The 12,427-nt window shown below is 40.4% G+C and overlaps 1 protein-coding gene across 1 annotated transcript in view; it reads left to right on the forward strand.

Moving 5' to 3' along the window:
• Window positions 1–12,427, forward strand: part of LOC119719495 (xanthine dehydrogenase/oxidase-like) — a 34,537-nt gene that overhangs the window by 1,966 nt on the left and 20,144 nt on the right. Inside the window, exons 3-17 of the mRNA XM_038188984.1 lie at window positions 2,159–2,255; window positions 3,391–3,499; window positions 3,592–3,780; window positions 4,737–4,811; window positions 5,534–5,614; window positions 6,317–6,461; window positions 6,758–6,925; window positions 7,303–7,379; window positions 8,207–8,303; window positions 8,424–8,530; window positions 8,784–8,968; window positions 9,961–10,126; window positions 10,389–10,481; window positions 10,923–11,040; window positions 11,443–11,494. Of these exons, the coding sequence (XP_038044912.1) occupies window positions 2,159–2,255; window positions 3,391–3,499; window positions 3,592–3,780; window positions 4,737–4,811; window positions 5,534–5,614; window positions 6,317–6,461; window positions 6,758–6,925; window positions 7,303–7,379; window positions 8,207–8,303; window positions 8,424–8,530; window positions 8,784–8,968; window positions 9,961–10,126; window positions 10,389–10,481; window positions 10,923–11,040; window positions 11,443–11,494 (1,759 nt within the window). The remainder of the gene's footprint in view (window positions 1–2,158; window positions 2,256–3,390; window positions 3,500–3,591; window positions 3,781–4,736; window positions 4,812–5,533; window positions 5,615–6,316; window positions 6,462–6,757; window positions 6,926–7,302; window positions 7,380–8,206; window positions 8,304–8,423; window positions 8,531–8,783; window positions 8,969–9,960; window positions 10,127–10,388; window positions 10,482–10,922; window positions 11,041–11,442; window positions 11,495–12,427) is intronic.

Raw genomic sequence — 12,427 nt, forward strand, 5'->3', positions numbered from 1 at the left:
AAGGTGTGTGGCCCACAGCTGATAATATAAGAAAGTCAATTAATCAAGTATGTGTGAGTGCATAGAGCAGTGCGACGATCAACAACGAGACCGTAGTTTACATAGAAATCCAGTCCGTGATAATTGTTATCTGATTCGTTTGCACAGAAATCCAGGATTGTTACCTAATATTTGTTCGCTGCATATATCGGGTGGCAACGACAATGATCTGACGTATAAAACGTGATCCATAGTGGTTAGATCAACATGCCCTTTGAACCTGTCCGATCTGGGTTTGCAAATCTTCTCAGGACGTGGGAGCTAGGTTTTTCCTCTGATTAATCCTATAAACTCTTCGGTCGATTTCCATAATTTTTTTTTCACAATTTTGGTTGACATTGTTTTTTTATAATTTTTTTTTTTTTTGGGGGGGGCGCATAATATCTTTAGATTTTTTTTATTCAGATGATGCTCTCCGACGCACGTATATTTCTTGATATTTAAAATGGCTGAAACCCATCCGTTTAGTAAGTGTGACGTAATTTTAACTTAAACGACGCCACTATTGAACCAAGGTTATAATCAATGGCCAAATTGATTATATAGTGATGATGCACTACGCAAATAATGGAATGTATAGTTTGTATACTGTTTATGTAAACATGTGGAAAGATTCTTGGCTATCACTTTTTACCTTGTGCATAAACCCTATGGGACTGGTCTTTCTCAGTAAAAATTAAAAATTTGTAACTGCTAATTTTGACTTTTTATGGCATATTATCACTTTCTGATGGCTGATAGGTCATTTAAGGGGAAACTAAGTGATGGCCAGATCATGGGAATCTTTCCAAGCATGTTAGTCAGTGTGCACTCTAGGATAGCCAGTTATTTATTAGACGGAGAACAACCGAGTATTTTTGGCGCACATATAATGTTAGATGCCAATTAATGGCCTGATATTCTCTATTACGAGCGAGTGAATAGAAATCGCTTCGCACGAATGATATCTTGTGAGTGAGTTTTCATATATCGATTCGTAAAAAACGCAAAGTGAAACGCAAACAGGACCCAAACTGCAACGCAGACATAATGAAAACATTTCAACCGGAAGTGTCGCCGACAACCTAGACAGACGCAAATTACCACGCAGACGATCGGTTAAACTTTGCCGACGGCGGTTCCGCGTACTGTCTGCACAGTCTGCGTAAGCTTAACGTCGATATGGAAACCAGGCTTTAAGCCTATGTTCCATATCGACATAAGCAACGCAGAGAGCGACGCAAACAAGACCCAAACTGCAACGCAGACAGAATGGAGACAGTTCATCCGGAAAAGTCGCCGACAACCCAGACAGGCGCAAACTATGTATCTCGCATGCTGACGATTCTGCGCACTGTCTGCGCAGTCTGCGTCGATATGGACACCATAGGCTATAGGTTGTGTCCGAAACGGACTTCCAGAGCTTCGGCTACGTTTATTGTCAGAAATTTCCCCAACGTAGTTGCAATACGAGGACCTAGACTTCGCTCGTACCCCCGCCCTGCAAACAGGACGCTGGGATATTACTCTGATGAGCTTCACAGAATCTTGTGTAGGAAATGGCCTATGACCTATGTATAAAGCATCTGGCTGCAGCTGTTCAAGACCGCATTTAGACAATGTGCTCAAATGCTATCCGAAACTTCCCATAGAATTACGCACATTTCATACCTGATGTGATTTCTGTTTCATTGCGGACCATGTGGACAACATTTTGAGCGTCGCATAATGCAATCCGACCGTTCGTGGCTCGTAAAGGAGCCTGAGCGAGTGACGGGAATTGTAAATTTACAACACAGATAAGTTTTACAGAATTTCCTACATTATTACGCTTTTTTCATTGAGAAAAAACATCTCTAAACTGGAATAAAAGAGTAATGAATCCAAGTCTTAACGGCCGTTTCAAACCTTGCAGAGTCATGACCTTGATGACGCGCAGGTCACTGGTCGCGCAAAATCCAACCAATCAGAGCGTGAATTCATCAGAGTATCCCAGCGTCCTGTTTGCAGGGCGGGGGGTACGAGCGAAGGACCTAGACAACTAGCCTTAGCCACTTAAAGTGATTCGGATACGACCTAAGTCAGTAAATGAAAGCATACCGGCAGAAACACCTGTTGTAGGTTCCTTGACTTTGAGAAGTACGTCTGACTGGTAGTAAGCTAGGATGCGGGGAAGGAGGTTGTGGGGCATGTACCATCATGGTGTCCAAATACTCACCCAAGGACAAAACTATCAGGTAAGAGTATTATCACCAAGTAAAGTCTGTCCATATGGCTCATCGGACTTGCAAACAACTGAGAACTTCCCCTAATGGATGGGAAAAGATTTCTAGATTTAATCTTTGAAAATCAATATAAGTCAACCGTGAGAGACCTGAATTTGACTTTTGCGGGAATTGATAGAATAATCCAGGATCTTCATTGTATCTTGTCTCTGCTAATCACGTGACCATTTCTCCCGGTCCAATCTGGAAGTGCCTTATAATTTGAAAGTGAAAAAGATGTGAACTTGCTTTCAACGATGTTAGAATCTGGCTAGGTTGTATACTTTAGAAACAAATTACATAACATGTCAGAGCACCCGATAGCGGCACCTTGAAAACTGTTTAAAGTGTATAATCAGTTGATGCGAGTGGCGAAGTTTGCTGTAATCACTTTGAAGTTTGCTGTAATCACTCTGAAGATTGCTGTAATCACTTTGTAATTGATGTATATAATCAGCTTCATGCTAAGAACAAGTTGAGGGGGAGAAAGATTGATGACGTCACCAGACCGGAAGTTACAATGAAAATACCTTTAAACCTTAAAAGAATTGCTGAAATATCAACCTCGAGAGATATAATCCAGATTTTTATTCAAAAAGCACAGTATAGCTCCCGCGCTTTCTGGTGATTACGTCACTGTGACGTCCTCGAGTATCAGATTACAAGCAACCAAAGATTTCTAGATGTAGTATTTGAAAATCAATATAAAATCAACTGTGACAGATCTGATTTTGCTGTTTACAGAAACGTATAGAATAATCCATGGTCTTCATTTTTGATATTATGTACAAAATCACGTGACCTTTCCTCCCTGTTCAAACCGGATGTGCCTGATTAATTGAAAGTGGAAAAAAGATGTGAACTTGCTTTCAACGATAATAGCATCTAGGCAAAAGTTTATGACATGAAATAGATGCGAGCCCGACCACTATATATGCGTTTGTAAGTCAACAAATGCGAACCTCTACTAGTTTGAATTGGACTGGTTATATTTTATGTTTTACCTCATGCCATAAAACGTACACTGGCATTTAGCAATGTGTACCTTAAGTATCAGGTAACACGTTTTAACTATTTATTAATGGGATGCGGCCGGTTGTCTTTGCAGTCACCTTGCAGTGAATGCCTGCCTGACCCCCATCTGTTCTGTGCATGGTATGGCCGTCACAACTGTAGAAGGGATCGGCAGCACCACGACCAGACTCCATCCAGTACAGGTATGTGCACCTCAAAAATATCGAGGAAAAAGCATGAAAACTAAGCAGAGAATAAAAACAAATTAGAAATATTTCTTTCTATTTTTCTCCAGGAGCGTCTTGCCAAGGCCCACGGATCCCAGTGTGGTTTCTGTACTCCTGGTATTGTCATGTCTATGTACACTCTGCTGAGGAACAGACCACAACCTACCATGGAGGAGATCGAGAGCGCCTTTGAGGGCAATCTGTGTCGTTGCACGGGCTACAGACCCATCTTACAAGGCTACAAAACGTTCACTAAGGTCCAATTACTTCCTGATTCTTTGACGGGCAAACTTTGATATAATGTATAATGTGTATTCACAAAGCCTACTTGTCAACCAGTACTGGTGCTCAAACCGCAACATCATTATTAACCTGCTAACTGGGCCAATGAAACACTCCAAGGACAATCTCAGCTCCTAGAAAGTATACAGCTCGATGCTGCGTTTTCGGCACAAAGAAGCTAAAATCAATCACCATAACCATCTTTGCTCTCACAGGTACCCAGTTTACTCCTGGATGTGGATAAACGAAATAGTGACAAAGTTTCATGCACAAGTACAAACGCACCACAACCCAGGCTGGACTCGACTCGACTCGAACCCCCAACCTGCAGAATTACCCGCAGACCACGAATTCAATGCACGAGGCCACGGCACTCCACATACAATATGACCTAAAATTACATAACATGAGACGATAGTTTGCATTGCAGGTTAGGGAGTAAACAAAAAATTGGAAGTACAGAAACCGGGGACTTGAGTACGACTGCCTGCAAATTACTGTACCTTTTTTTTTTACAATAAGTGTAGACCCACCTTCAAAACGGACATCTATAGACCCACCGATTGACTTTTCATTATTTTGTATGTACCTTTTGAGAAACCTTTAGACCAGTTTTGAGCAAATGAGGCGCTGTATTAAATGACGTCATTGTCTGGGTAGAAACATTGGAGATATCACGTTTATTGAATCAATTTAGTGATTGTACTTCAGTCTAAATATTTAAGAGCTGGAAAGCATTTTTGTTTTAATTATAGGAATGTGTACTCCAAGAGCATGACATTTGGATAACCTTTAACATCAGTTCTTAAAGTTACATTAAATTGAATAGACGAACTCGCTTTGTGTGTTGCTCAAAACCTACAATACCTTTACCCAATATTTTGTAACATGAGTCTATTGTTTTGTTGATGATTTGTTTTGGTCCGTGCAGGAAGGATGTTGTGGAGGGAATAACGCTGCATGCTGTAGGAATGTACCAAGTAACGTGGATGGACAAGAGGAAGGGGTAGGTGTGATTGTAAGGGATAGGGGGTGGAAGATGTGGCTCCTTTATATAGGGGCAGATAGGGGAATTGTGCCTTTGATGACACAAACATGAAATTTGGCACACAGTCAGAGTATGTCTTAAAAATATATTTGGCTATAACACTATCGCAGATTTGACCTTTGAAAAAAAAATAGGTAGAATAACAAGCATTTGTCAAAATTTTTAAATGGCTGTCATTGCTTGTTATTGTACCTATATTTGTTCAAAGGACAAATCTGCGATGGCCCTTTAGCCAAAGATCTGTCTCATGACGCAACTGTGTGCCAATGTCCATGCTTGTATCATCAAAGGCACAATCCATCACCTATATATATCTGCCGTACTACACTTTCGTGAAACGTTGCAGCCAATACACAATGGATTTGTCCTGCCTGTCAATCAAAACGGCGCGCATCGACTAATGGACCGGACCGATCCAGTAAGCCCCGCCCACTGCGCACAGGGGCTGTGATTGGTCAGAACAGAAATGTGACGGCACGTCATGAGTCATTGGTCACGTACGGTAGCTCAGTGGTTCGGCGGGCGCATAGTTATGGCGATTCTGGTGACTTTCAATTTCTAAAAAATGAAAATTGTTGTTTCTTGCCTAGTGCATTAATAAGGGCAGACGTTCTTGCTTATCCTTGACCGAGAATTTCGCTGATTATTTCTGTTTATTTTGCTTCAAATGTTGCATATAGGTTTCGACGAAAATGTTTGACCCAAGCGAGTTCGCGCCCTACGACCCCTCCCAAGAATCGATTTTCCCTCCAGAGCTGATGGTGAGTTTGAGTAGGTAGGCCTACATGTATTTGGGCCGGTGTGGTCCAATGGTTACAGTGTTCGACTCGTGTGCCGTGGTACATGGGTTCGAATCCTGACGGGGAACATGGTGCGTGTGCTCTTGAGCAAGGCACTTTACCATTATTGCTCCCATCCTTCAGATGGGACGTCAAGCAGGTGATGCACTTGATGCACGTTAAAGTACCCAGTAAATCGTATCCCAGAAGGGGTTTGCCCCGGTGTTCCTGGCAGTGGCTGCAATATGCGCCGCAGCACCTAGTATACCATTTATAAAGGTGCTACATAATGGGTCTCACATTTCTCATAAACTTCATTTATCTGTCTTTAAAAATAAATATAGTTAAAAGCGCCTCGAGTACCTAATTGATGGTAGATACGTGCGCTATATAAGACTCTGGTATTATTATTTCATAGTTACGCCAATTACAACTCGTAGCTAGATTAAACTTTCTCAACTCCTTAAATTGACTATAAATAGCAATGTGCATTTTAAATGTATGGACTTTACTATATGTATTGCTGTATTGCAGCTTACTTTAATAGTGGTGTCTATCAGATTCGTACACTTGAAGAATGCCTGTGACAAACATTGTCAGAACAGATCCAAGATGTCTGGAGGCATTTATTATTTTTCAACTTTCACGTTTCAAATGTTAACATTTCTGAAACAATTTGCATAGATAACTTTGAAAGAAACGACACCGAGAATGCAGAAATTTGCAAGCGATCGCGTGACTTGGTTCCGTCCCGTAACACTTCGACAACTGTTGGAATTGAAGGCTAACAACCCTCAAGCTAAGGTGGTGGCAGGCAACTCAGAAGTTGGTAGGTGGAAAGCAATTCTGCTAAAATATAGCACGCCTTATTTTTTTGCAGTGATTATTATTATTATTATTATTTTACAGATTACAGTTAAAAAGTGAAAATTATGGGCAAAAACTGTATAATAATTATTGTTAACACGTGAACAACACATTTTAAGGACAACGGTGTTGTACTCAAGGGCTCTCAAGTGTGTAACAAAGGCGATCGAAGTAATCACAGGACCATTTCTTGAACGTCTTTATTTCATATAAGAATTGACAAGATTTAAAAGTGTTACTTTCTTTTTTTCTAACCAGGTGTTGAAGTCAAGTTTAAGAACCAATGCTATCCCGTTCTCGTCGATATCACTTACATCCCTGAGCTGACTAGCGTCGAGAAGACGCCTTCTGGAGTTAGAATTGGCGCTTCTGTGTCACTGACGTCAGTCGGTGACTATATGAAGGAAATCATACAGGAGGAACCAGGTAAGTTATTTATATACAGCAAGAGGTTGCAAACGTATATAGGGCATTCAAAAATTTGGGGTCCACTTTTTTTCCCGTCCATGTTACATCTGACATCTATGATTGTATAATTCTGATGCACTCCTTAATACAGTCATCCTCCAAGAGTGATTATGAATAGCAAACTACCTACCCAACAAATAAACAATCATTTGAAGTCACTTTTAATGATGCTCGAATGGCAAATTACAAAGTACCAAGGTAACAGGGACGGGAAAAATGTCACACTTTGGACCCCAAATTTATAGAATGACCCATATGTTTAAGCCAACATTTCAAAATATCCATATTCTACATTAAACTGAACATTTACTCCATAATTATTGTCCTTTTACCAGAACACAAGACGCGTGTCTTTGCAGCCATTGTGGAGATGTTGCGCTGGTTTGCCGGGCACCAGATCAGAAACGTAGCTGTAAGTTCAGATTTGCTTCGTTTCTGTTTTTTCTCCTTTGCTATGTCCATTATTGAGTATTACTGTGAAACAAACCGTAGTACACAAAGTAATAATAAAATGTGTACTTAAAAAGCGCACGTATTCACCAGTATTGGTGTTCAAGGCGTTACATCATTATTACCCTGCTCATTGGGCCAATGAAACATTCCAAAGACAATCTCAGCTCCCTGGGGAGTATATACAGTGGGATGCTGCCATTTCGGCGCAAAGCAGTTAAAATCAACCACAATAACCATATATGCCCTCCCATCAGGTACGCATTTACTCCTGGGTGGAGAGAAGCAATGAATGACAAAGTGCCTTGCCCAAAGGGCACAGGCACCATAACCCCAGGCTGGAATCAAACCCACAGCCTGCAGAATTGCCCGCAGACCAAGAATTCATTGCCCAAGAGCTCGAGGCCATGGCGCTCCACAAAGCGTTATATATAGTCATGTACTATAAACTCGTCATGTAACTATCACCCAATGAACGATCAATCGACAAAAACAGCCAATACGAAATAATCAGCGTATACCCTGAGGTCATGGCCTTGCTTGAAAGAACATTCTGCATGCATATGGTATTTTCAAGCTTTTTAGTCAACTTTATTGTATAGAAATTCACCAGTTTTTAATGAACATGCTTTACTAGTCTTCTGCGCTGATCCCGAGCTGCACTTGCAAAGTTTGTCTCATGGCCAGCTAAACATCACTGGGATATCGTAATAATTGTGAAGTTTCATATCAAGCGCCATTTAAGCACCACACTGTCATTATCATTATCTTTGGGTTTGTTTGTTTCAGTGTATCGGAGGTAATATAGCAACAGGCAGTCCCATTTCCGACCTGAACCCGCTGCTCATGGCGGCCGTGTGTACCGTTGAACTTGTCTCAAGCTCAGGTAAGATAATGATGTGATGAATGCACCCAATGGACATTGATACATTGTTTTTAGCATTTTCATCTAAATAATCCAGCATCACTGAATAATTATCACACACCGTTTCAATTCGCTGATAAGGTAAACGTACCGTGAACATGGACGGCAACTTCTTCACCGGATATAGGAAGAATGTTATCAAGACAGACGAGATTATCTTGGCTATCAATGTCCCCTTCACGTCAGAGGTAAAATTGTTCTTTAAATTCACTACGAAATAGAAAGACTAAAAAGTAGTAGCATTAATATTTTAAAAGCAATAAGGATATGTTACCGGAAACATTCTCGGACCTTCCCAACCAAAGTAAAGATATTTGAGGTCATTCGTATTCAGCAACCTATGTGTTCCTTATGAGCGATAACTTCTATGACTTTATGCTCCAACGTCTGCTCAAGGATAAACGCAATAATACAACATCTGTGAACTTTTTTTCACTCCAGAATGAGTATTACTATGGGTACAAGCAATCTCCACGTCGCGAGGATGATATCGCCATAGTCAATGCTGGTATGAGAGTGGTCTTGAAGCCGGGTACTAATGAAGTACAGGATTGCACCATAGCGTACGGTGGTATGGCTCCAACAACAGTGCTAGCTACGAAGACAATGAAAAACATCATGGGAAGGTACGATGTCGTACCAGCATAGGCCTATTATAGCTTTTCCTTCACTCAATTTATACCACTTGAAATATTGTGGGTGCTTTAAAAGATGTGTTGACGTTAAGTATACGCGTTGAAAAAAGATGCCAAGGCGTCTGTACCGTCTGTCGATGTCGGCAAGCGACATGCATTGTCGTAACGAGACGAAACTTGCCTAGTAAAGTTGTTCCCAAACAAATGTGATCTGGGGGTCTAGGTAGTCATCCGCCAAGTCAAACTTGTGGGCCAAGATGAGGTTTAAGCAGGTCTATTTCATAAGAGAGTCAGTGAATCGGAAACAAGGTGAACTTTGTGATAACTAAAAAAGGAACATGGTGTTTGAGCCCTTTTGCAAGTCACTTAATTGCTATTGACTCTCTCTAGCCAGGAGTATAAATGGGTACCTGTGACGGTAGAGGACCGAATGTGCGCTGATATCGGCTGCCGCGTGGTCTCGAGGCCTGATGAAGAGGGGAATAATTGTAAAAGCGCTCTGAGATTGTTGATACGATATGAAGCGCTATAATTATAAGCATTGCATTTATTTTATTCTTATTTCTATAAAGGAAGATCATAGGCCTGAGTAAAATATTGCGACATTGAAATTTGACACGGTGGCATCATATCGAGCCCAACGCTTGGCGGTGCCTGTATAATTTGCTCGTATGGTGATATAGCCTTGAGCAAGTGCAAGCGAGACCTGTAGTTTTAAACCACAGTTCGACTATCTTCGCTCAAACTGTAGCTCAACCACGATAGTTGGACTATAGTTCAGGCACTGTAGGGCGCATACAAAGTGCGCAGGAAGAGCTAGCATCAAGAAGTTTCTTGATGGTGTTTTGACCATCGTTTGACTGGAGACGTTCGTGTGTTGTTATTAGTGCGCGTGCGTCAGTTAAGTCACAAATCAACCACTAGTCGACCACTCCTCGATCTAGCTTGCTCCCAGCCGTAAATTGATTTGATCTTCTTATCAGACCCTGGAGTGATGGTTTAGTGGAGGTCATGACCCCTCTACTGCTCGAGGATCTACCTCTAACTCCTGGTGCCCCAGGCGGTATGGAGCCTTATCGACAATCACTCACCCTCAGCTTCTTCTTTAAGTTCTACCTCGCCGTCTTGGAACAAATACATCTGAAACAGGTGAATCAAACAAAAGTCGAGATCTTTATGAAGAGCAGCAGCTACTTACAACAGTTTTAACTACCTATTTCTTTTCTGGTCTGTGTCTGCGCATTGCTTACAATAAAATTAAGCGAGTTACACTGTGATGTGCCGCTGTGTTTTGTCAAGCATTACAAATATCTTTTCTTTAATGAATTTTGGGAAAATAATAAGTTAAACTTCAATATTTGCATATACAACCTTTGTTTGGTGACATCATTTATCTTCAACATAATTTCAGCCTGGTTTGAGAGGTTCGACGATGCCACCATCCTTCAGCTCAGCCAACGTGCCTTACCATAAGAACTCCGCGCGAGGTGTTCAGATGTATCAGGTAATTTGATTGGCTAGATGTCTTTTATGGAGCAAAGAGTCGTTTTTCTACCGAAGCCTTTTAATGATTTCTAATTGATTGATCCCCCCCCACGAACCACTAAATATCGAAGCTAAATGGGAGTGTTGTAAATGTCTGTGTTTATAATCGTTTTCAGTTACTGAAGAAAATTTATTCCCAGTTCAGATATGGTGTTTCTTTATTGATACTCATGAGCTGATTGGTACCAGAAGATAGTACACCTAAATATAACGTTTACATAATCAAAATAATTTCCCCTTCCATATTGCCTCTACATAAGCAATACTACATATCGTGCAACGGGACACATTCGAAGCCGAACGTGGTGGTTCCATCAATGTTAAATATCACTTTTATTTCTTTAAATCATGAAGATGAATTAAATTGACTTAAGGAATCACTTTTCTCTCGTGATTTCAGGAGGTACCATCAGGCCAACCTGATTCAGACGCCGTCGGCCGACCTTTGACCCATCAATCTGCCTTCAAACAGGTCACAGGAGAAGCTGTCTACGTGGATGACATGCCTCATAACGAGAGTAAGTCATATTTTGTAATATGCTTATTTGTTGGTAAAAATGCATTTAAAGTAGTGTGAAACAAATACAGTTTCCTGAACTGGAAATGTTTTTATTACTGGACATTGTATCGATATTTAGGTGCTAGCATCCTCTTCTGCATGGTAATATATGTAATGATATTTTGTTTTTCGTGAAGTAAAGTGCATATTGTAGTAAAAATGATTCTAAATACCCTGAAGCGTACATTAAACTAAATCGGTACAGGAATGCTCTACCAGTTATTTAAGTTATGCCTATTTATAATCATTCTAGTTTTTTTGTGTGTGTTGTCGTGTTCATCCGTTTTAAAATAATTCATAATTACCCGTAAGTAATCTTATGTTAACTGACGAGTTATTTGATATTTTTTTTCTCTAAAAGTTGAGCTGTATCTGGGACTGGTCCTCAGCAAGAAGGCACACGCCAATATTTTGTAAGTTCCAAATCACCTGAGGAACATTTGCAAAGGAAACGAAAAATAAAACATAACAATTGTCTTTTATGTTATTAAGTATTTTGTTATTGTTATGACGTCTTCACAAAACTCCCACAACTGAATTATAGTTTGACTTACAAATCCAATCACAAGTATCAGAGGAGCACAGGGAAAGAATGTCGAGCTAGCCTTCAAATACACTTGCACAGAGGCATTCATTTAATATAGGTTTTCTCGGCCAATTTCCTGAAATGTTCATTCCCTTTTGAAAATCGGTCATTCCTTTTCGTCTGAATTTGAATGCACGTCTTTAATCCCATTTCAATTCAACGATAGTTCAATCGTTTTCATTGTCCGTGCATCGGTTTTGAGAAAAAGACGGTCAATTACGTTACATGTGCATTCATTTACGCAAGCATACCTTTTCTAAATTGATTTCAGGTACAGCTAATTTGATTGACGGTTAATGAAAAAGAAACCCCTAATTGTATCTGGTGCTGATGGCATTAAACTAAAAGTAAAGTAGAATGGTGTATGTTTGAAATCGCCCTCTAAAAGCGAAAAAGAAGTCTTGTGAACGAATCTGAATGGACATAAACGAAAGGTGCTGCTCATTCACTTAATTGATTGAACTGAAATGGAATCGAATGCTCTTGTAGCGAAAATGAAACGCGTGTTCAGAGCGATTCTCAATTTCAGACGAAAATGAATGACCGATTTTCAGAAGTGAATGAACATTTTTGGGAAATTGGCCGGGAAAACCTATGCTATCCATTCCATAACTGGACTTGTGAATCTACTCGTGACACGACTTGTGATGTACTTGATCCATAACAAGTAGCTTGAGTGCAACACTGGACTTATCTCAGGTTTAAGTAATTTTTCTTTCATAACGTTACACAAAGTTTTCAGAATAACACTTCATTAATG

This window comes from Patiria miniata, unplaced genomic scaffold (genome assembly GCF_015706575.1).
Source record: "Patiria miniata isolate m_02_andy unplaced genomic scaffold, ASM1570657v1 HiC_scaffold_13, whole genome shotgun sequence".
Lineage (NCBI taxonomy): Eukaryota > Metazoa > Echinodermata > Asteroidea > Valvatida > Asterinidae > Patiria > Patiria miniata.